The sequence below is a fragment of the Bacillus rossius genome, chromosome 2 (assembly GCF_032445375.1).
Source record: "Bacillus rossius redtenbacheri isolate Brsri chromosome 2, Brsri_v3, whole genome shotgun sequence".
NCBI classification, from domain to species: domain Eukaryota; kingdom Metazoa; phylum Arthropoda; class Insecta; order Phasmatodea; family Bacillidae; genus Bacillus; species Bacillus rossius.
The window spans coordinates 2,113,517-2,134,681 of NC_086331.1; the positions used below are offsets into that span (position 1 = coordinate 2,113,517).

The 21,165-nt window shown below is 37.8% G+C and overlaps 1 protein-coding gene across 4 annotated transcripts in view; it reads left to right on the plus strand.

The window, feature by feature from the left end:
• Positions 1–251: 251 nt before the first annotated feature.
• The window catches only part of LOC134529026 (bicaudal D-related protein homolog), a 234,327-nt gene continuing 213,413 nt past the window's right edge, over positions 252–21,165 (plus strand). Inside the window, exon 1 of one of the 4 annotated variants that reach the window (XM_063362706.1) lies at positions 252–548. Coding sequence is in view for 1 of the 4 variants with exons in the window: in XM_063362705.1 (XP_063218775.1) it covers positions 11,268–11,504 (237 nt within the window). In the remaining 3 variants the exon portion in view is untranslated. Of the gene's footprint in view, positions 1,892–10,371; positions 11,505–21,165 lie in introns of those variants that run through there. The other 3 variants (XM_063362707.1, XM_063362705.1, XM_063362708.1) reach the window with 3 other exon arrangements.

The window sequence follows — 21,165 nt, forward strand, 5'->3', positions numbered from 1 at the left end:
AACAAAAGATAAAGCATTTTAATAATAGTGTTTTGGTTGTTCCTTATTGCAAAATTAATAATATTAAACAAAACATGGTCAACATTCCTAGCAACGAACGACCACGAAAAAATCAAGGTTTCCAACATTTACTTTTGAAAAGTTACCGGTCTTCTCTCATCGGCGCCCAGCTGTCGCGGAGGGCAGAGGGAAGTGGTCCTCATAAGCGCTTCCACCGTGCTATCTTGGCCCGTGATCGCGCTGCAAATACACTGCGCGGTACTGTACTGGCCGAAAATGCGCGCGCAGTTGCCAGTTAGACGGTAACTGCCGACAACGCTCTCCCTTGCAGAGTTGTGTTATACGAGCGTGCGTTAGGATGTGTTCGGTGAATTCCATATATACATTTTATCAAATGACGTACAATTGCGCGAGGAGTGATTTTTACGTGATCATCAAACTCAGTGAATTCCATATACATTTTACCAAATGGTGTACAATTGCGCGAAGAGTGATTTTTACGTGATCATCAAACTGGATAGCTGACCAATTTTCGGCGGGATGTGAAGGTAAGAAAGAACTACATAGTTACAGTCCCTTGAAAAAATCTATGTGTATGCATTGCACATAGGAGCTAAATAATTCCCTGTATTTTAAATGCTGTTACACATAGGATATGTTTTCATTTATTTCTATTTCACTGCAGTAATATTCATGGACACACAGGATGTTTTATCTCATTATAAATTTTAACGTGCTGATTCTAACAGCGCAAATATCTTATTTCAGTAACTGGTGCGTACGAGATTTTTCACAGGCATTTTCATGTTTGAAAAAAAATTAAAGTAGTTATTAAAATAATCAGTTTTAGAGTCTTTATTAGCAGTTTATAGTTTTTCAAGAATTCGTTTTGTTCTCTGTATTTGTTCTCCGGAACGTTATACCTATGCATTAAATGTTTTGGTATGCATTTGTCGGAGATATAAGTTTATTTGTAAATGTAAGCTTACACATTTACATTTTCATGTTTGCCCGAAACATTTTAAAGGTTTTAAATAATTATAAAGGTTAAAAATACTGAGGTGAAGTAAATCGGAAGTTCGCTGATATCACCATGTTTATGGGGTCATAAAATGAGAAAAGGATTTCCTGCCCTATACAGAGTTCCGTTCAACACAAGGGACATGTTCGAGGGCCAGTTAAACGTAAACGCGAGTGTTTAATAGGTAATGGGTGTATGTGCGTTAGTAAGTATACCCAGCTATATTGATAAGTATGCTTATGAACGGACACGAACCCACTACCTGTTAAAAAAATTTAGTTTACTTTTTACTGGTAATCGAATATATTAATGTGTGCACATGGAGCTCACAACAGACATTTTTAAGAGCATATAAACACGTACTTTAGGTCACTCCACCTGAATATTTGAGGTATGCTTATTAAACATATCCTCACTATCTGTTTCAAATTCTTGTTTATCTTTCACTGACCGTCGAACATGGTATTTTTGTTTGTATGGAGCCAACGACATTTAGATATAAATATAAACTGCTAGTGGGAAGCCATCTTGGATTCCAATTGAACCATCCCCGGCAGCCATGTTGATGACGCAGGGCAAAACAACGTTTTATTAGCAATCCTTGCCATCATAAAGGAGGCAGCCTTGACCCAATAACGCTCGTAAAAATGTGAATTGTAGCAATTAGACGGATTAAAAAAAAAAAATGTTTTTAAGTGATTGCAGATTTTGATTCTGTGACGTTTTTGTTCAGGGTCAGTTTAAAATTAAAAAAAAAAGAGGCAAATTTCTTAAGTGGCATACAGTTGCACGAACAGAGCATCGCATAGCAATTGACTTCAGGAATATATTTTTTTTTTTGGAATTAGGGCTATATGCACAGCATTATGGGTAAATATTTACCGCATTATGTAGTTATTCTGCAAAATATCGCTGAATAGTGTATTTTATTTTGGAAGTTCTTGATATATTAGTTTTCAGGTGTTTGTTTACATTAAGAATGTTTCTACAACTCTTTACGAACGACAATATTGATAAACCAACAGTAATCAAAACAATAACTGATTTCGGCTTCATATACATAGTTAAATATTTGTGTGTTGAAAATTAGGGATTTGTATTACGAATGATGTGACATGACAATTGCGGGTGTTGGGTTATCCCGAGGTTATGTACCTACTCACCGAAGTGATCAGCAAAAGGCAAGTCATGTTCAACGAACATGCAGTAAATTTTATTTTTATATACGTAACTATAATTAGTGCTCGACAATAGCAGTATATAATCCGAACACATTAGTGTGTGTGTGTGTGTGTATGTGTGTATATATATATATATATATAAATTTGTAAGCATACAGTTACTTTTTTTTGGTAAAGTTCCGTTTTTATAAACACGAACACAACTACTTAGTAGACCCCTCCTCCCCCTCCGGTCCCTGAAAAATAAATCCTAATGAACTGTACATATCTTTAATTTCCACCAACTAAAGGAAATAAATTTAAAGCAAAATAGTGGGCAAATTTGTTCTATCTCCCCTCCCCCCGATGCCCCCTTTCACAGAAAAAAAAAATTACAATTCTGTGTATGATTCTGGTCAGAATCTACCCTTGTCATGGTTACAACCAACACATCCTTGGTAGAATGTAAAGTACGCTAATCTTTCAGCGAAAAAAACATTCAATTCCAAAATTTTGAATGTTAGAGTTATTGCCCATTGTGATTACAAGTGGACATAGAAGATAAATTACTCGATTTGAAGTATTTAAAACAATTTATTGTGTGGCAAGATGAACTAGTTTGATGTAATGCTTGTTGCCTTTAAATATCTAATTCAAATAAATTAAAACTTTTGATAAGATTGTTAACATTTGTCACCAATTTTTTAAATATCTACCTAATTAGAATTACGTTAACAAATATAAAATACGTTATATAGGAAAAAATTCTTGTCATGTATATAACTTTATCCCTTGATCCTAATTGCTTGATTCTGTGGTACATGAAGCTTGCTGTTTTAATTTAGTGCATCCAAAGATCCTAGCCAAAATGTAGATTTGTGATTTTTTGCTCTTGTAAATTGTACATCTTTGATTGACATTTATAAATTGCATCAATTTGTTTTTTTCTGCATAAAGGCTGGGTGAGTCTGAAGGAAGTCTTATTTTATGAATAATATAATAATTCATAATTTGTTGTATTCTAACATGTTTTGCAATCATTCGTTAAGAGGGTGATGTAATACTTTAAATAGTTACTTTTTTTTAAAGGGTGGTTAGGTTAGTTACATTAAAAAAACAAACACTGTGGACGGTAGGTTGTGACGTCAGCCATATTAATAATATTGTGATATAGTGTGAACGGTTGGTTAGGTTATATTACCAGCATTAAAAAAAAATTCGAAATTGTGTGAATCATAGGTTTATTTAGATTACATTAAGATAAGTATAATATGGTAAGAATTGTTGGTATTGTTAAGTTAGCTACATTTTAAATTGGTAAATCGTACACAACCATTCAGATGATTTTCCTTTTTTTACTGTAGGAAACCTTTAAAAAAACCAATGACACACTTTCATATCCCCAAGTGAACGTTAAATTTGCATGAACTATATTTATCTTAAACATGTCGATGAATTCAACTTGTAAAAATAGATGGCTGTTGTAAGTGTAGTGCACATATAGTGGCGAAGCCCCTGAAATAGGGTGGTCGCGAGGTGTTGTACTCAAGCTAGTGTTTAAAAAGTTGATATACAAGTCGTGTTCAGGTACATATGCAAAGTGCACTTACTTTTTTATTATTCATAACATGTGCTTCACCATAGATAGTAATGATCTAATCACTTCAGAGGTTTTTTCCTTCAGCAGGTTTTGTTCTGAAAAAGTTAAAAAAAAATTCTTAAAATTACATTAGTGAGTTTCTCTGATCAATTTGATGATTATATCAAATGTCACAGATATTATTTCAAATAGATTACTGGTAGTTTACCATTTTGAACTTTAGGTTTAAAATACTTTACAACAATCGCTCACTTAGCACGTTTTCCAATTGCGCCATGTTGACTTTACTGGCCCGAACCCAAGACGCCACGTTGACTTTACTGGCCCGAACCCAAGACGCCACGAAGTCTGCTTCAACTCCGTAAACAACAGATGTGCCTGGCATGCAGGGGGGAAGAGACGCTATCGGCTGTGGCACAAACATGAGCTGTGGCGCGCTAGTCCAAGCGGCAAGGCAACCGACCGACAACCATCTCCCGTTACACGCTGTCGTATTTGTTACACAAAGTATTCCACGGAAGGCTTTTAAAGATAAATGGTGTGGACACATTTATCGTTGAGTGTTATTCTACGAATTTACATTACGTAAAGAATATTTCCCTACACATTTCGGAACACATTTAGTAATTTACTTGCTATTTATGGAGTCTAATGCTTCAGAATACGCGATTTAGAATAACACGAACATTTTTAGGAATACATTATTCTATCTAAGTGAGGGTTTGTAGTACTGTTTTTTCGGGGCAAGAAGTGCTCAAAAATACCATTGTATTTTTTTTATAAAAAACCGCACACAATGAAATTTATGCAAGTAGTTTGAGTAGATTTTTTTTGCGCAAGTAAATTACATATCTTTGTTAAATTTCAAGGTAATTCTGGAGATTATTGGTTTTCACACGTCCGGTTTTTTGGTAACTTCTGTTGGTTGAAATGTGGGGGTAACCGGCCCGCGAGCCAGGTACTTATTACTGTTGAGTTTTTATATCTGCTTTGCAATCATAAAGGAGAATGGTTGATCTACTCATTTATTTTAGTCTTCATTTTAAAAAAAATTTCGGGGACTGTTTACTGCAATTAAGGTTACGTGGCCATTTTGTGTGCGAATATCTATTGAAGTATTTTCAACGTGGTTGGTTAAAGTTGTTTAAATTAGGCGGTGTTGTGTACTAGTATTCTAGTTCCCCGCTATCCGTGCGACAGGTGATGTGGTTTTTAATTACAAAATGTTTGGTAGGTTTGCTAATGCTGTACCCTGTAGATCGCGCTCAAGCTCGTACAACTGTGTGATTAGTGGCGCGGGGAGAAGGTAGCAGGGCCAGTTGTCTCAGTGCGGCCGGATACTCGTGCACTTCCCTCGGCCGAGGCGGGCTCAGCGCGGTGCTTGCAGTTGGCCAGTCACGTCATGTTGCTGACTTCCAGGACTGCGAGCGGGGCAGGTCGGCGCGGTGTGAGCTATCGGAACAGAATCGAGCTATTTCTTGAGCGACGAGTACGCATGGGGGAGAAACTCTAATTACCGAGACTGAGACCTAGTTTTTTGAAGTAGTTTTGGGCCCGTCCGCCAGATAGTAGTTTTCATATTATATTGCTGACATAACTACATTAATTTATTAGGAGAAGTAATGGATAAGCTATTATCAGGCAAACAGCCCAGTGAAAATTCACTATTTAGGTAGCCACTAATTTTGTGGTGTGTAATACGAGTTTTTGCACCTCCGACTCCTTTATTTATTACATGACGGTTTATTACAAAACAGCATTAAGTATTTTCACATCGATTAAATTAGTTTTGCGCCGCCAAGGAGATAACTTAATATAACCTAAAAAAAACGTATTAACTAAAAAAACTTTGTATGAGAACCTCTATTCCAATTTTTTTGCTGGTAGTTATGGGCCCGCCCAACAGATAGCGACACATGTTTTCAGTTTCCACTGTAAGAGTCGCACTTCTTTATTTCCCTCCTTGTTCTGTGCAAGTACGTACGCGAGATTTGTGCGTCTCCAGGAGCCAGAGGTCGCATGCTGGCCACGACCACAGAGTCTAGCGGCAGCACCACTACTTGCTGCAACTGGCTGCAAATGCCGAGCCTTTCCGAAGTTGGCCGATCGGGAGCGCCTACCCCCTGGATGTTTTTTATTTTTACGCGCGGTTTTTTTCTCTCCAGTATAAGAAAGCCACACAGACTGTTCAGTGGTATTAGGTAAGTATAGCTACATTAAAAATACTGTAAAATCATTTTATGGTTGCTTAGCAAATAACTTTTTAATATGTAGCTATCCAGGGCTAGGAAACCGTTTACATGATTTCACAGTACCTATCTTTAATGTAGCTATCATAACCAAATCAACCGTCCACAATGTTTTAAAGTATTTATAATGTAGCTAACCTTACCTAATTGACCATTAGTTATCATGTCCTTACCTGAAAATTACAAGTTGCGTAAAATTGCAAGGGAATATGGGGCGTCCCGAGAATATTTGTGGAAAACAAAGACTTCCTAGATTTTATACGGTATGAAAAATATACAAATCCACGAAGTACGTTTCTTCAATTAGGTATTTTCCTCTAAAAACAATTACAAATAAATACCGTTGCCTTGTTTATGGTCTTTCCTTTTATCAGCACCTCCATATTTATTTACAATGAACAAAAAAAAAAAAACACCCCGAAGATGCACGATCGGACGTTTGGCTCTCGCGCCAGTGAAAAAAAGTCTTCCCGTTGCGGGATCGCGCCGCCGGCCCCGGAACGAGCGTGAGCGGTGCGGCATTTACAGCCAGTTGCAGCAAGTAGCGGTGCTGCCGCTAGACTCTTGTGCCACGACCTGGTCGTGCTTGTAGCCTCAGAGCGTGTTTTCTGGACTTGGATGGCGGTGGGGGCAGCAGTGGTTAGGAGGGGGTGTGGTTGTGGCGCGGGCAGGTTGGCTGCAGGCAGTTTGTCCGGGTGGAATGTCGTGTCGGCGGTGTCCCAAGTTCGTCTGTTCGGCCATGTCCCGAACCCCTTCTAGGTACTGACATGCCTGTTGTAGTGCAGTGCGGTCGTGTACGCAGGTGTTTAGAGTCCTGTGGTGATACATTATTTACTCATTTACAAGGCAAATACGGAAAACATACACAAAAACCTAAAAGTATAAATTTTTGTAGTTCAATAAAATAAAATCCACAAATAAAGAAAAATAGGAGCACCGAATAAACATGTAAATATTTGTTTGTGCATCACATAACGTAGTGACTATGAGGACAGCGACTACTGTTGACCTACGTAGTATAAACTGTCGTTTCGTGACCTTGGCAAATCACGCGTGTGAACATGTGACATCAATGTCTGAGCATCTACTGCATTCTCCATGTTTACAAATCTTGGCCATCAGCCACGTGGTATCAGGACAGGTAGGTACTGATAGTTCCAGTGCAAATATAAACCTATCTCAAAAAATATTCCTGTCCGCTCGGCCTGCAGGATCACGTATAATTAGAATTTCATTTGTATTTCTGTATGTTGGAATACATTTATACCATTTTGGTCATCCCTTGTGGTAAGTTTTGATTGCATCAAAAATAGTTTCATGCAAAATTATTAGAAAGTTTACAATAACGTTGAACGGATTTGATACTGTGCTTACTAAGGGAGTTATGAATCTTTTGATCCTTCCAACTCCTATTTTGGTCACCCCTCGTAATAAGGGTTGGTCGTATTAAGAACGGTTTCGGACAAAATTTTGCGTAATATTTTATTTATCGGTAACTGATCCAAACTTACGGTTGTTATTGTATCCGAATAACCATATATAATATATATATATATAATATATATTGAAACGAAAAATTTCATTAATATTTTTCTGGACGTTGCAACGTTGTAACTGCTGCTGTAGGCAGTATTTTATTCAGAATTTACCTTAAAATTAATAGGCTGTAAGACCACAATATTAAAAAAAAATTAGCGAAATTATAACTAAATTTTGTTTTGTCTACTTCAAGGCTGGCAGATTTTCGTTTAGAATTTATTTGATCACTGGTTTTCTTAATGTTATTTGGAAGAAGGTTTTCGCTTTCGTGTTCAGTCGAGTAATTGGGCTTGATCCGAGAATGTGCAGCACTCGCCACTTGATGCACGTGTATGCCTCTCTGTACGGTTACAAGAGGTGGCTGAATAATGAAGTAAAATGGGCTACATCTTGGCGAAGGCTGTATGTTCTTTTGGGCGACTCAGCGAGCTGTTACAACACCTGGAATCGCAAACCACAAGAACAGAGATACATGTTGAGAATGATAATGTAACTGTCCTAACTTCTAATTGTTCACAAACTTTTTTAAAAACAAAAATTCGCATTTTTTTAGATACTATCTTTAAATAAATCCCCGTATCCGCCACTGGTTATAAGGGTTTTATCAAATAAAAGCAATGAATTTATAAATTACTTGATTGACGGTGTCGAATGTGAACACAAACAAAGCCCTGTTTCAAGATGTTAAAAGTTTTAAATTTTGTAAATGCTATATCATATGTGAAAAATAAAGAAATTAGATATTTTGCATCCATAGTCCTTTCTGGATTTTGATTAAGAAAATTCACATTTGTATAGTGTACAATGCCTGGCGTGATATATTATAGTAACACCTCTAGTTAAACAACTTAATATTGCAATAATTGGATTTAAGTTACTCAGTGAAGATTTTATTTTTAAATTTTGTTAATCACTATTTATAAAATTGTTCTGCCATTATGATTCCTATTTATTTGACTATTACGTCTCATAACTTCAGCTCTTCCCAAATGAGGTAACCGTAAGAACATTTTAAATTATATGATGATAGAACATGTTTTTAACGTCCCATTTCCAGATATATGTTTGACATTTTAGTGAAAATAACAATAAAAATATATTTTAAACGTGTATCTTTTATGGTTTTACCTCGAACCATAGACAGTTAACATGGAATATTACGCACAGCACGTAAATGTGCTGATGTCTGAAGTGCGCGCGGCGGGCACAATGTTCTTTTGCCAGTGCGGCACCACAGTCGTAGTGGAGTATCTGCCACATCAATACTCTTTGCGCTAGCGCTTGCACCCCTCTTGTGCTCCCGATTCACAAGTGTTGCACTTGGCAACCCAGGTACTAAAAAAATACTGACCGGGCGGAGTGGTCGGGTAGTTGATTTCGAAGGTTTTTATTCACATTTTACCAAAGTAAACACGATTTGGAAGTAAAGCGATTTTTATTATCTGAACCGCGCCCCGTTAAGGTGACGGACCGTCTTCTTCGAAGCTAATTTTACCATGGGCAGTGATTGCCGAAAACATACCACTTTTAGCTAGTATGTACTGTAATTTTTTTGTTTTGTTCAACGAAAGAGCAACACATGCACTGATCGCAAAATATGACTAGTGTGTAAAATTCAGACTGCAGTAATTCAAACTTGCCATACGGCATTACTCTTTTATGTTTAACGAGTTCATTGTCTCTCCTACCAGATGAAACAAAGCTAATTATTTTTACTTTGTTTAGCTGTACACTCCTTGTTTTCCTGTGATGTGCTTTTTAAGGACAAATATAAATAAGAATGAGTAGTTTTAGATTTCCTCTTCCATACTTCCTCTGCTGTGGAGTCATCAGGGTCATAATTGTTTTCAAGGTTATCGCAACTATAGCGTCTGGAAATTCCAACATTGACAAAAGTCTTACAATGTACCACCTTTTTTTGTGTCACCAGTTCCTTTTTGGTTTTTTAGTTGTCAACTCTTTAGGTATATTATTAGCCAGTGCCTTGCATATATCGCCTGCTCTCTGCTTCATATGATGTAGGAAACGACCAATTTTCTGAAGTCCAGTTTTTGATAGAAAAAAACACATCCTTCACTTGTCACTCTTCGATAATTTGCTTTATTGAATGTTTCGTTAACCCGTGGCAAAATACAGCTCCACATTAGTGCCAAAGGCACATACTGTTTAAGAATGAGCAGGGCCATTTTGTCTGCTGAACGCCGCGTACCACAAATATTTTCCGTGTGTAGCACACACGTCGCACAACACATGCATATCAGAGCTATACATACAAAGAAGTTATACCTTAAAAATATTATATTAAACATTAGTGCGAAATGTGGTGTTTCCTCATGGTTAAGTCATTTTGCTTGTGCTGTACGCTTTCTCCCACAAATATTTTGGCCAGTGCTGTACATTTTCTACAGTTATTGTTTTTGCTAGTGATGTACGCTTTCAACCATGAATTTTGTATGGCGAGTGCTGTAGGCTTTTTAATTTTTTATGGTCAGTGCTGTACGCTTACTAACACACATTTTTAAGGCCAGTGCCTTTTTTATGAATGTGATTTTCGCGTCGGCTCCGCCCACAACGCAAAGTGGGGGAAATGAACGGAAGGTAAAGAAGTCTGGAATAAAGCCAACTTCAGCCGGCCAGGGAGTGTTAATTACGGAGGCGAGTGGCTTTTTCGTAAATGGTATTTCCCAGTATTATTTCACTACAATTTTATATATATATATATATATATATATATATATATGGTTCGCCTTTCCATTTCCCAGGATTTTATTGCCCTCTCTCTACTATCTTTGAATATATATACTGTATATATATTCAAAGCTACTATTAAGCACTTCAGAATTCAGTTAGGAATTTAGAAACGCTTTTTTTTTAGGGAAATCAAATAACATCAGAAGTACTCGAAATATGTTTTTGAATTTTTTTCTTTCATGGAAGGGGCCATTACACTCCTGAATAACCTTATAAAATGATGTGTTTGCCTGCAAATGCACAAAGGACACGGGGTAAAAAAAAAAATCTGTAACAAGCGCTTCTCAGAAAACATTAGAGCAGGCAACATTTTGGAATTATTTGAAGTTGTAACTCATAGAAATGAAGAAGGAAATACCTTTATCCAAGATATGCGAATTAAATTTATAAATCAATTTCGACTTTCATAAAGTTTTCTTTAGAACAAAATACAATATATTTTTAACTACCTCATAATCATTGTTTTTGAAAATAAAAAATAGAAGGCTTGCGAGCACGTTGCGAACTTGCGCAGGCAGCGCTACCTGTCCTCCAACCGACAACTGCGCTGGTTGTTTCGCGTGACGCTGGTTGTTTCGCGTGACGTTGCTAGATGGCAGCACAGGCGCAGCGGGTATCTGCAGTGCCTGGTTACCACTGGCAACCAAGTGACAAGGGAAAACATTCAGCAGCTGTAGTAGCGCGCTTGGCGTGGTGGTAGCTCGAGTGCCTTGCGTCAGTTCTCGCGGGTAGCAATGACGTACCGAACTTCAGAACGTCACTTGCCTGTCGTGTTGCGCGTTTATTTGTTTAGTGTATGTTGTTGAAATCCCACATAGCTTTTCCTTATCACTGTAATGCGAACGAGGTATTACTGCAGTGTGCAAGTCGGTTCAAAACACAGTAATACAGTGCACTTCTAATGGTGGCCTACGAAGTTTTTTAATGTTTTCGCTGGTGGTGGAAATATGACTCGGGACAGAATGAAGTCGAAATATGTGCTCGAAGATTACATCCACGAAATGGAATCTCGAAGTCTTCAACCGTCGTCTGACGACAGGGAACTGGATATTTACGCTCAGCTCCAGCAGAAGGAGAAGGACTTGATCCTGGCCGCAGAGCTGGGTAAAGCATTGCTGGAGAAGAACGAAGAGCTCAGCAAGCAGAACGACCGAATCAGCGAGGAGTATTCCCACAAGCTGGAGGTGAGTGCTGGCCAACTTCAGGTTAAAGATAACCAAGATAAAACCTTGATAACGCATCCTATCTATCGACATCATATTTGCTTGAAATATTATTTTTATTCCTTTAGTACTTAGATTATTACTTTAAGATATCTCTCTCTCTCTCTGTGTGTGTGTGTGTGTGTGTGTGTATTCACGATCCAACTGCATGCTGGGTATTCGAACCAAGGATCTACGAATATGAGGCTATACTTTTGCCAGCTTCATCACTGTCATCCCAACCCAGTTCTAAATCATATTTTATTTTTGCTATGGGCTAATTTATAGCGTAGTGTATATTTGAGCGCTTTTAACGTCCATAATTTGAAGTTGCATTAAGAAGTGTGTGCTTTAAACTTCGCCATTTATGACGAGAAATTATAGTGTAAAAGATGAGGTTACTTAACTACTGTTAGACGGTTTCCAACAGTTTTATTTCGAAAGTGCTAACGACGGAATTAAATACAATTATTCTGATGTATATTGGATGGTACTTGCGTACTTGTTTTTTTTTTTTTTTACTTAAATGATTTCTCAAATCTGCGCTTTGGCCTAGGAATGACAAAGGGAAAATGTGAAATTGTATAGATTTCCAGTGACTGAGCACAATTTCACAATGATCCCTTCGACAAACGTCACTGAGTCATTAAAATGAGGGGGTACAGTCACTGTGTAAGTGTTGATTGCAGACGCATTGCATTTATTAGCAGATAAAAATAGTTTGGTTTCTGTTCCAATTCGTACGTGGAATATAATTCTTTAAACATCGTTTGATTTTATTGATATACTTTTTCTGTGCAGTATGTATCTTTAAATACTTAAAAGTTATTACCTAACTCAAAAATAACCACGCATATTGTTTATTACATTTTAACGTCTAATAAAGGTAATTTATCTTACGCTTAAAACTAATGCAAGGATTAATTATCTTATAACGACCTAGTATTTTCATTTAACCTGGGTTATTTCGTGCTTTTAAGTTTTAATTCTTAAAAGGTTTTACTATTTTTGCAAAAAAAAAATGATTTTTTGAATATTTTAGTGTGTTTATATAATATCGATAGTTAGACTTTTGGAAGTTTTGGTTTAATACATACTTTGCATTTGTTGAAATATAAGTGCGTTATGGCATACCCTGAATGGATTGTGTTTCGTGCTCATTTTGAAAGTGAGAGCTAGAATGTGTTGGTAGTCTTGGTTGGAGTTAAATAAGCACTTGGTCTGAAGGTCGACCCTGGTTTCAATACGCAATGTACTGCCCCACGGAGCCTCAACACGAAGTAGGACGAGAAACAAGCTCAAACAGAATTTTACTTTTTATTTCGTATTGCACGTTTGACCTTTAAACCTCACTCGATACAAGTTTCAGGTGGTAGACGTGTCGCAGGTAAACTTACAACGGACAAAAAAAAATTCCAGGTGATGAATGGCCCAATGTTCTCCGTAGTGTTCACACTCCCTTTCCAATGCACGAGTTTCTGCGTGCGCTGTTGCCAGATATACACCATAGAGCACAACATTTGGACACAACTTTATAATTTATTGGGGGGGGGGGGGGGGATTATTTGTATGAAACTTTTTATTCTGTAAAGGTATATCTGGAATGAGAATTTCGGAAATACATTTTCTTTTTGTATTTTACCAAGAGCAATATCTAATTATTTTCCACTTTTATTTATTTGTAGATGGAACTGAATGACATCATTATGGTATCAGACTTATGTCGACAATGTTTTTATATAATTTAATATTTAAAGTGTTGGTTCTGTTTGCGAATAGTTCATTATTTGGTGGAATGCCCTGTTATTAATAGTGGCCGACTGCTAAAAATACTCTCTCCTGTAAAATAATAATTGGTGTTGATAGCATTGTGTGTGTGTGTGTGTGTGTGTGTGTATGCAGGGCCGCTGAGAGAATTTGTGGGCCCCTGGGCAGCTGGGGTAGAAGGCCCCCTTACTTTTTTCTTGTATACCACTACTACGTACTACCAGGGGCGCAACAACAGGGGGGGGGGGGAGGCAAGGGTATTTTGCCCCCCCCCCCCCCTTTCTGAAACCTTGAAGTAGGGCCAAACGGGGGCAAAGAAAGTGTTGTGTAATCAATTTTTAGATAATAAAACTGCTTAAATAGCACCATTTTCCACCTTGAAATACAAATTTTCCCGGGGGAGGACCCCCGGACCCCCCCCCCCCCCCCTTCAATAGGGTGGATCGATGATTCTTTATAAAATGGTATATTGCCCCTCCCCCCTTTGGAAATTTAGTTGTTGCGCCCCTGCGTACTACGTATACCATAAATATATATGGTATCGTAAAATTGCATCCTTCATTTAAACATGCATAACGATTTCCTAGTTACGCAAAAAAAAAAAAAAAGCAGCATTTGCATGTATTATCTCAGTGCACTTTTACATTGTTAATCCCATCAAAATACAAATAATATATAATTTTGATGTATATTCTGCTAAAAAAAAATTCTTAAATGGTAATCAGAAATTGCATTATAATATGAGTGTTTAAAATACATAAGTATAATAATTTATTCCTAACATAAATATTATTAATATAATTTAATGTAATAATAAATTTTATTACTTCGAAAATATCAAACACATTGAACCACGTTCATTACATTGAAAAATTTGTAATACATATTGATAATTTATACAAATTAATTTAATATCCTTAGTTCGATGTAAAATCATAATTGTGCATTTTAAATAACAGTGATATATATTTTACATCCTACTAAAACACAACAATTTAAATGTTATATACTATATAAAAATGTCTAAATTTAATAACACTGCAAAATGTTTTACGACAGAACAGTCATTACTTCATATTGAATCACTACATTCAGATTAATCATACACTGTAGTATATTATTTAAAATTTTAAACTTATAATGCATTTAAAAGGATTATGCTACTCAATAATATTGATTTACAAACAATTAAATAGTTCAGAATAATCACAACAAATCTGTTTTCCGTGCCTTTTTCAAAGCAAAATCGTTAATTACATCGTCATAGTTCAATGACCGAGCGAGATCAGACTCTAAGGCAAGCAAGGTGAGCCCACTAATCCTTTCCTGAGACATGGTTGAGCGATGTACATTTTTTATTTCCTTCATTTTGCGGAAGGACCTTTCGCTTCGGCAACTGTCACGGGAATTGTGCAGAACACTCGAACAGCGATATACACGTTTGGAAATAAACTATCCAATTTTAATCTCCATAGTGTGTTTAAAAGCTGGATTGGTTTCAACTGGTTTGGACCAATATTTGAAACATGAATTGATTTGAGATGTTTCATTTCATTAGATATCTCCATGAAACCCCCTCCAGCCAGGGCCCATCACCGCATTCTTTACTTCAGAAGGGCGAGTCTAAATGACATTGACCCCAAGTGGAGGGGTGTACGGGCCAAGCAAACCTATTGTGCTCGTACCTGGCGTTCCCATTTCTGCTACTACGCAAGTATTTTGGTGTGAACTGAATGTTACAAGTACTGCTCGGTTAGGTTTTTGGTTATTGACTGTAGTTTTAGGAACACACAAAACAAATATATATATGTGTGTAGGTGTGTGTGTGTGTGTGTTTTAATAGCAGGGGGGAAATGTTTTCCAGCCATTTATTTTCCACTTCCCAGCCGGGCGCCCGGGCCCCTGGGCATTTGCCCCTTTTGCCCCCCCCCCCCCCCCTCTCGGCGGCCCTGTATGTATGTATGTATATATATATTCTGAATGACAATAGCAGTATAATTATGTCAACACTATTGTATGGTCATAAAATATTTCCACATAGTTAAGTTTGAACAATATTAAAACTATTATAATTATTGATGGTATACAACACAACATTCCTACATGTTGACAAGCCTGATAGTATCAGTCTGGCAACATTAGACGACGTGTTCTCTACTGCAAACTAAGTGTGAGCCACTCTGTAGACACTCATCAGAGAGAGAGAGGCAATACCCGAGCTAGCATGTAGATAATACGTTGTTAAAATTTTTCACCTAAAATTTACGTATAATACTGGTCAGAAATTTCCCAGGTATCATCGTAAATTTACGGATTTCGAATTTACTTATTTGAAACCTGAATTCACAAAAAATAGTATTTAAAAAACCTCTAACTTTTTAAGTATTCAGCGCAATTTTTCCTTCCGAATTATATTTACCGTTTTCACAACTAAAAACGGAACCTTAAAGTTAACGAAGAAACTGCTTCTGAAACAACGAAGCATCATTACGTTGATTTGTGTGCATTCTTCGTTGAAAAGTCTGTATTTGACTGCAGACGTGTAGGTTACACAGGCCGAGGAAAGATGGACTCAAACTGTCCGTTTTACCTCCGTCCGTCGATCACGTGGCCTCAAGCCAATCGGAAAGCCCGAAAAATTCCATCCGTCCATCCGTCCGTTCGTCCGTCAAAAGTTTCCTAGAGTTTTAACTTTCGACGGACGGAAGATATTATAGCATCCAAAATGTTAGCAAGGTGTTTTCGGCAACCGTTACTATTTTTATAGGTTTTGAAATCAGTTTTATTTGCTAAGCTGCATACATTAAATGTTACTTACGTTTGGACAAATTTTAAAGTTTGATACAATTGACCTAGAAAGTGTGTAAAACTGAAAAAAATATTACTAGCAGAGCAAAATAATAATTGTGATGATTCATAATTGCTTACTTAACTTTTAGTGATCGTCAGTCTTATCCTACACAAGAGAAATTTTCACCTCCATTTAAGCCTTTCGGTCTGTTGGCATCACAGGTCTAGCCCCGTGCGTTCTATTGTAGCTTCTGCGCTGGGAAACCTTTTCACATACGAGAGAGCCAAACGCTCGATCGTGCATCTTCGGTGTTATTTTTTTTTTCATTGTAAATGTGTTGATAAAAGGATACTAATGGTCAATTAGGTTATGTTAGCTACATTATAAATACTTTAAAACATTGTGGACGGTTGAATTGGTTAGGATAGCTACATTAAAGATACGGGAAAAAAGCGAGCATGAACTTCGGGTTTTGGCTCTCTCGTCTGTGAAAAGGCTTCCCTTCTGCGCTCCGTGGCGGTCTCTGATCCCTATGAAGCCTGGCAGCACGCCGCCACCCGGCTCAGTCGTTCAACAACAGTAAATACCTTATTTAAATCACTCATGCATTACAGCATTTTGATTTAATGCAGTTTTTTGGACATACATCATTGCAATTTTAACTGATTAACTACCTGCGATGGCGTATGTCCAAAAACTGCATTAAAATGACAGAAAATGCAGACAGACAACACAACCTGGACAACAGATGAAATATAAGATTACAAAGATGGAGATAAACAGATATTATGGACGACACAACAGCAGGTTTCCTGTATTCGTCGGCGCTGTCGTTGTGTAGTCGATAATACCTGTTTAGGTTCATTGTTGGTTTTATCTGTTTGACATCAGCTGGTTTTCTGTGGGTTTATGTTTTCATTTATATTTTTTATTATGCGTTTATCAATTTTTCCCATGAGACAGTGAAAAACAGCAATGGCGTATGTCCAAGAAATGGTATTAAATTTAAATGATTTAGGTTACTTTAACCCCTTAAGTTACCAATATAAGCTGAGAATTTCGCCATGGTGGTAGCTATACTTTTTTAGCTTATAAATAAGTTAAATTTCATTCAACTACTAGAATATTTGTACATAAACAAGTTTCTATTACTTTATTTTTTTTATAATCTATGCATAGGGTAGTGTTTCAAACATTTTTCTAATATATTCAAGTTCCGGTTTTGTTTTTTAAGTTTGCTACCTACAGTTGTTTATCATAGTGATTGCCTTCAAGTTTTAAACGCCCGTAGAGTTTGTAGTGCATCAGTGCGTTAAACTTTGGTTTTAACACATGCAGGTAACTTAATTATGGTTTATTTGTTGGGTCTATGTATTTCCAAGCAATCTCTCGAGCCACCATTTGCTATGTTCCGTAAACCGTGGTAGCGACAGTCGCTACAGAAACGTAAATAACTTTCGCTTCCGTGTTCCGTTTCCATGTTAACATGTCCGCGTTGTGACGCGGCTGGGATCGATAAATCGATCTTTGCCTAGTTACTTGAGTGTGAAGTCTGCGCGGCAACGGTAAGCGAGAACTCTCGTGTGTGCAAGTTGCTCCACTACCTACCTGATGTTAGTAATGTAGAACCATAATGCCGGATGTGGCACATAACGACTCTATTTGCACCAAGCTTTGCTACCTAAAAAATTGAATAATAATGTATATAGTGTTAATTAAAAGCGTGATGCTGTAAATTGAGGCCCATTTGAAAGTCCCTTAGGTACGTTCTACAATGATAAGGAAACGTATAAATGGAAACTGAGCCAGACCCACAAGGTATTTATTTACATTTCTCTATCCGTTTGTCGCTTCCACAATGCCCGGAAACTTAGCAAGCGGCAACCAGTGACATTGAATTGCACGGTTACGAAAAATTAATTTTAATTGAACAATCTTTGACAGCCGAGAACTAACAACGACCAGGGTATACATAAAATAAACCACAAAATAATCATAGAACACTATATATTCCTGTATTTAAAACGTAAACAAACGTGGCTATCCCCGCGTTCAATTACTCTGTGAGATCCGTCTCCATTTACGCGATACGTCTCTGATTCCGTGTCGTAGAACGGGCCCTATTATACCTGCAGATCTGCAGGTTCTTTCGCGCTGCAGGCGAGAAAACAACACAGCAGTACTCTCGCATGCGCTTATCTAAAACTGTTAGAGTTACTCTTTGATTGTGACCTTGAACCAAACATCTACAATGCTTACAGTTGATAATATTAAAATTTTATAATTGGGACATTCGTTTATGGTCATAGGGCCTACTATTACTATTGAATTTATCATGACACAGGTTTTTCGAATATATTGAGATTTTATACATATATATTTTAATATTCATGAAACAAAATCTATAAATACTAGAGATATACCTGTGGTCAATAAAACTAAATATTTTTTTTTAGGTTCAGGGTCATTTAGGTATATGTCAAATGGAGTAGTCCGGCAATTTAAAAGACGTATATAGTTTCGAAGATTTTTTGAAATCCAGCTATGTAAATGTCTCAAATCTTTCTTCGTCTCCATTTAACAAACATGTTTATCGAAATAACGTTATTGCTGTATTTACTTTCGGCTGGAAGCCAAGACAGCCGGGATTGTTTGTATATCTCAAGTTCCTTTATTGCTTATCCCTACATGCACGATTATTTCGCTTATGCACTGGGTATTTAAGTGGATCTGAAGCTCATATACTTCTGGATCACTTGTAACCAGACTATGGATGTGACCTTGTTAACGACCAATGAGCACTCTAAAAAAGGCTCTTCGTACTCGTGCACTGTGTTCATGAATAAACCGCAGTTATTTGAACACGCCCCTCTACGACCGTTAGCCAAGGATGCACAGCTACGAGAGAATTAAGAGAATCAGGATTGGCCAATGGAAGACCGCCAAATGGTTGTCGCTAAGAAATCTGCTAATGGGAAAGCAAACTTTCGTATAGCAGACACAAGGATTTGAATATGAGCGTGACGCCAGACTGTAGCATGTCTGCTACACCCTGGTGTACTGGCCCGGAAATTTTTTTGGAAAGACGCAAAGTTGACAATGAATGGTGAACACTTTTTTATATATATATATTTTTAAACATTATCCGCCCATCCAGACATGTAATTAGTTATAGATTTAAGATATTTGTATATTTTATATACATAAATATTTTAATCCTTAATAATTATTAATATAATATTAAGATAATAGGCGAGTTCGCGAGATCTCCGGATCCTTGTGAGCGTGTGCTTGTGATGGTCGCGTGGGCCCCGACAATAGGCAGCCCACGCGGCGCTCTGCGGGCCGAGATGTGGTTATCGACCCCGAGACGTCGAGGTCTGTGGTCGCGGTCCCGTATGCCCGCTCAGGTGCCGCCACAGCTCTGCACTAGCACACACACAAGCACTCTGAAGCACGTTAAACAATGTTCAATTGTGCACTCAAAACATTTCAATTGATCTAGCTCAAATTTATGCACAGAGGATTAAGGTGACAGGAACTCCAGAACTCCAGGATTCTAGTGCGCTCCGGACAACTGGGTGTCAACTCATAGCTCTTAAATATGAGCGATGCCGGGGTGTTGGGGTCGAGCCATGAGCCTCGTCTCATGTGAGTCACTGCCTGCGAGGCTCATAGCTGACAAGAATATATGACATATCTCTAATCTCAACTAATCCACACATTGTTTTATGGAACGAATATATGTTGCTGTCTTTCGACATATTTACAGCTTTGTAGAATTGTCATGAAAAGACATGTTAATGCGTATTAAACATGGAATTTTTTTGGGGGGGGGGGGGAAATTTGAGGTATATTTCCCCCTCACCCCCACCCCCGCTTTGATATATTCAGTAGCCAGGACAAAGAATCAATATAAAATATGAACAGGTTGAACATTGGTTTGCGTAAGTAGAGAACTTGTGGAAGCCGATGTTCCTCGAGCATGAGTTCCCTGGTGTTGAAATGTTCAGCAGAACTGCAACCCTGCAGTATCTAATTATCACCGATGGTGAAAACATGTTTCACTGTCAGCTCGTATCTCCTGGAAGCCACGGCTTTTGGGCTTCCCCTCCGCCACTGCTTGCTGGAGAATTGTCACCTCTCTCCGAGCGCGGCTTTGCGCCTCGATGACGCCGCGTCCCTTCTCTTCCCGTGGACGTGTGACGTCTTCCTGGGCATAACGAAAATACTGTTACGAGTTAGGAAAACAGGCTCGCAAAGGAATTAATTAAATTTATTTTTATTTACTACTAATGTCTACACTATCAATCAAATGACTGCACTCAAGATCTTTGTTCACAGTTGATCAGTCTTTTTCGGTTCAATCCACAGTTCACGCACACCCTCTCTCTCTCTCTCTCTCTCCCCCCCCTCCCCCGCTGCTCGGAGGCCAGGCGTGGAAACATCCAGAAGCAGCGAGGCGGCGGCCCCAGAACTCTCCAGACAGTTCGGCGTCGGCGTGTTGGTCAGTGCCAGCAGGGACGACGCGTCATCGCTATGAACCTTCGCCACTGAAAGCGAGCATGGATTGACGCTACGACACGCGCGTCGCACGTGTGACCTCGATGAACCCCGTCATGCGGCCGACGTGTGTTTCTTTCATGTCATACTGGAAGTAAAAGCTTTCAAACTTGCTCAATAGTATATTCTCGTAAAATGTAATGTTTTGCCTCAATCCTATACTCAGAAATAATGTAGACACGATGCATGATGGGTCTCGGAACAAACTTAGAAACTACTACTCTCTGCTAATATCTAAAATCGCTGTTTTAGAAGTAATATAAACAACATACTTGTATGTGTTTTACACTTAATTTTTGTCAAGAATAATTAACTAATGTAACGTTATCTTGTTAAAAATATAACTCGATTCTGTCCTGACCTTTATTTATTTACTATTTAATATGTTAAACTTAAGACAGCTTGCCTGTACATATATTTTTTTCAAATATGGCATATTTCTGCGAAATGAGTATTGTGGGGTTAAAAATACGAGAAAATAAAAACCACTTTAACTTATTCACACTAAACATACAATGCATG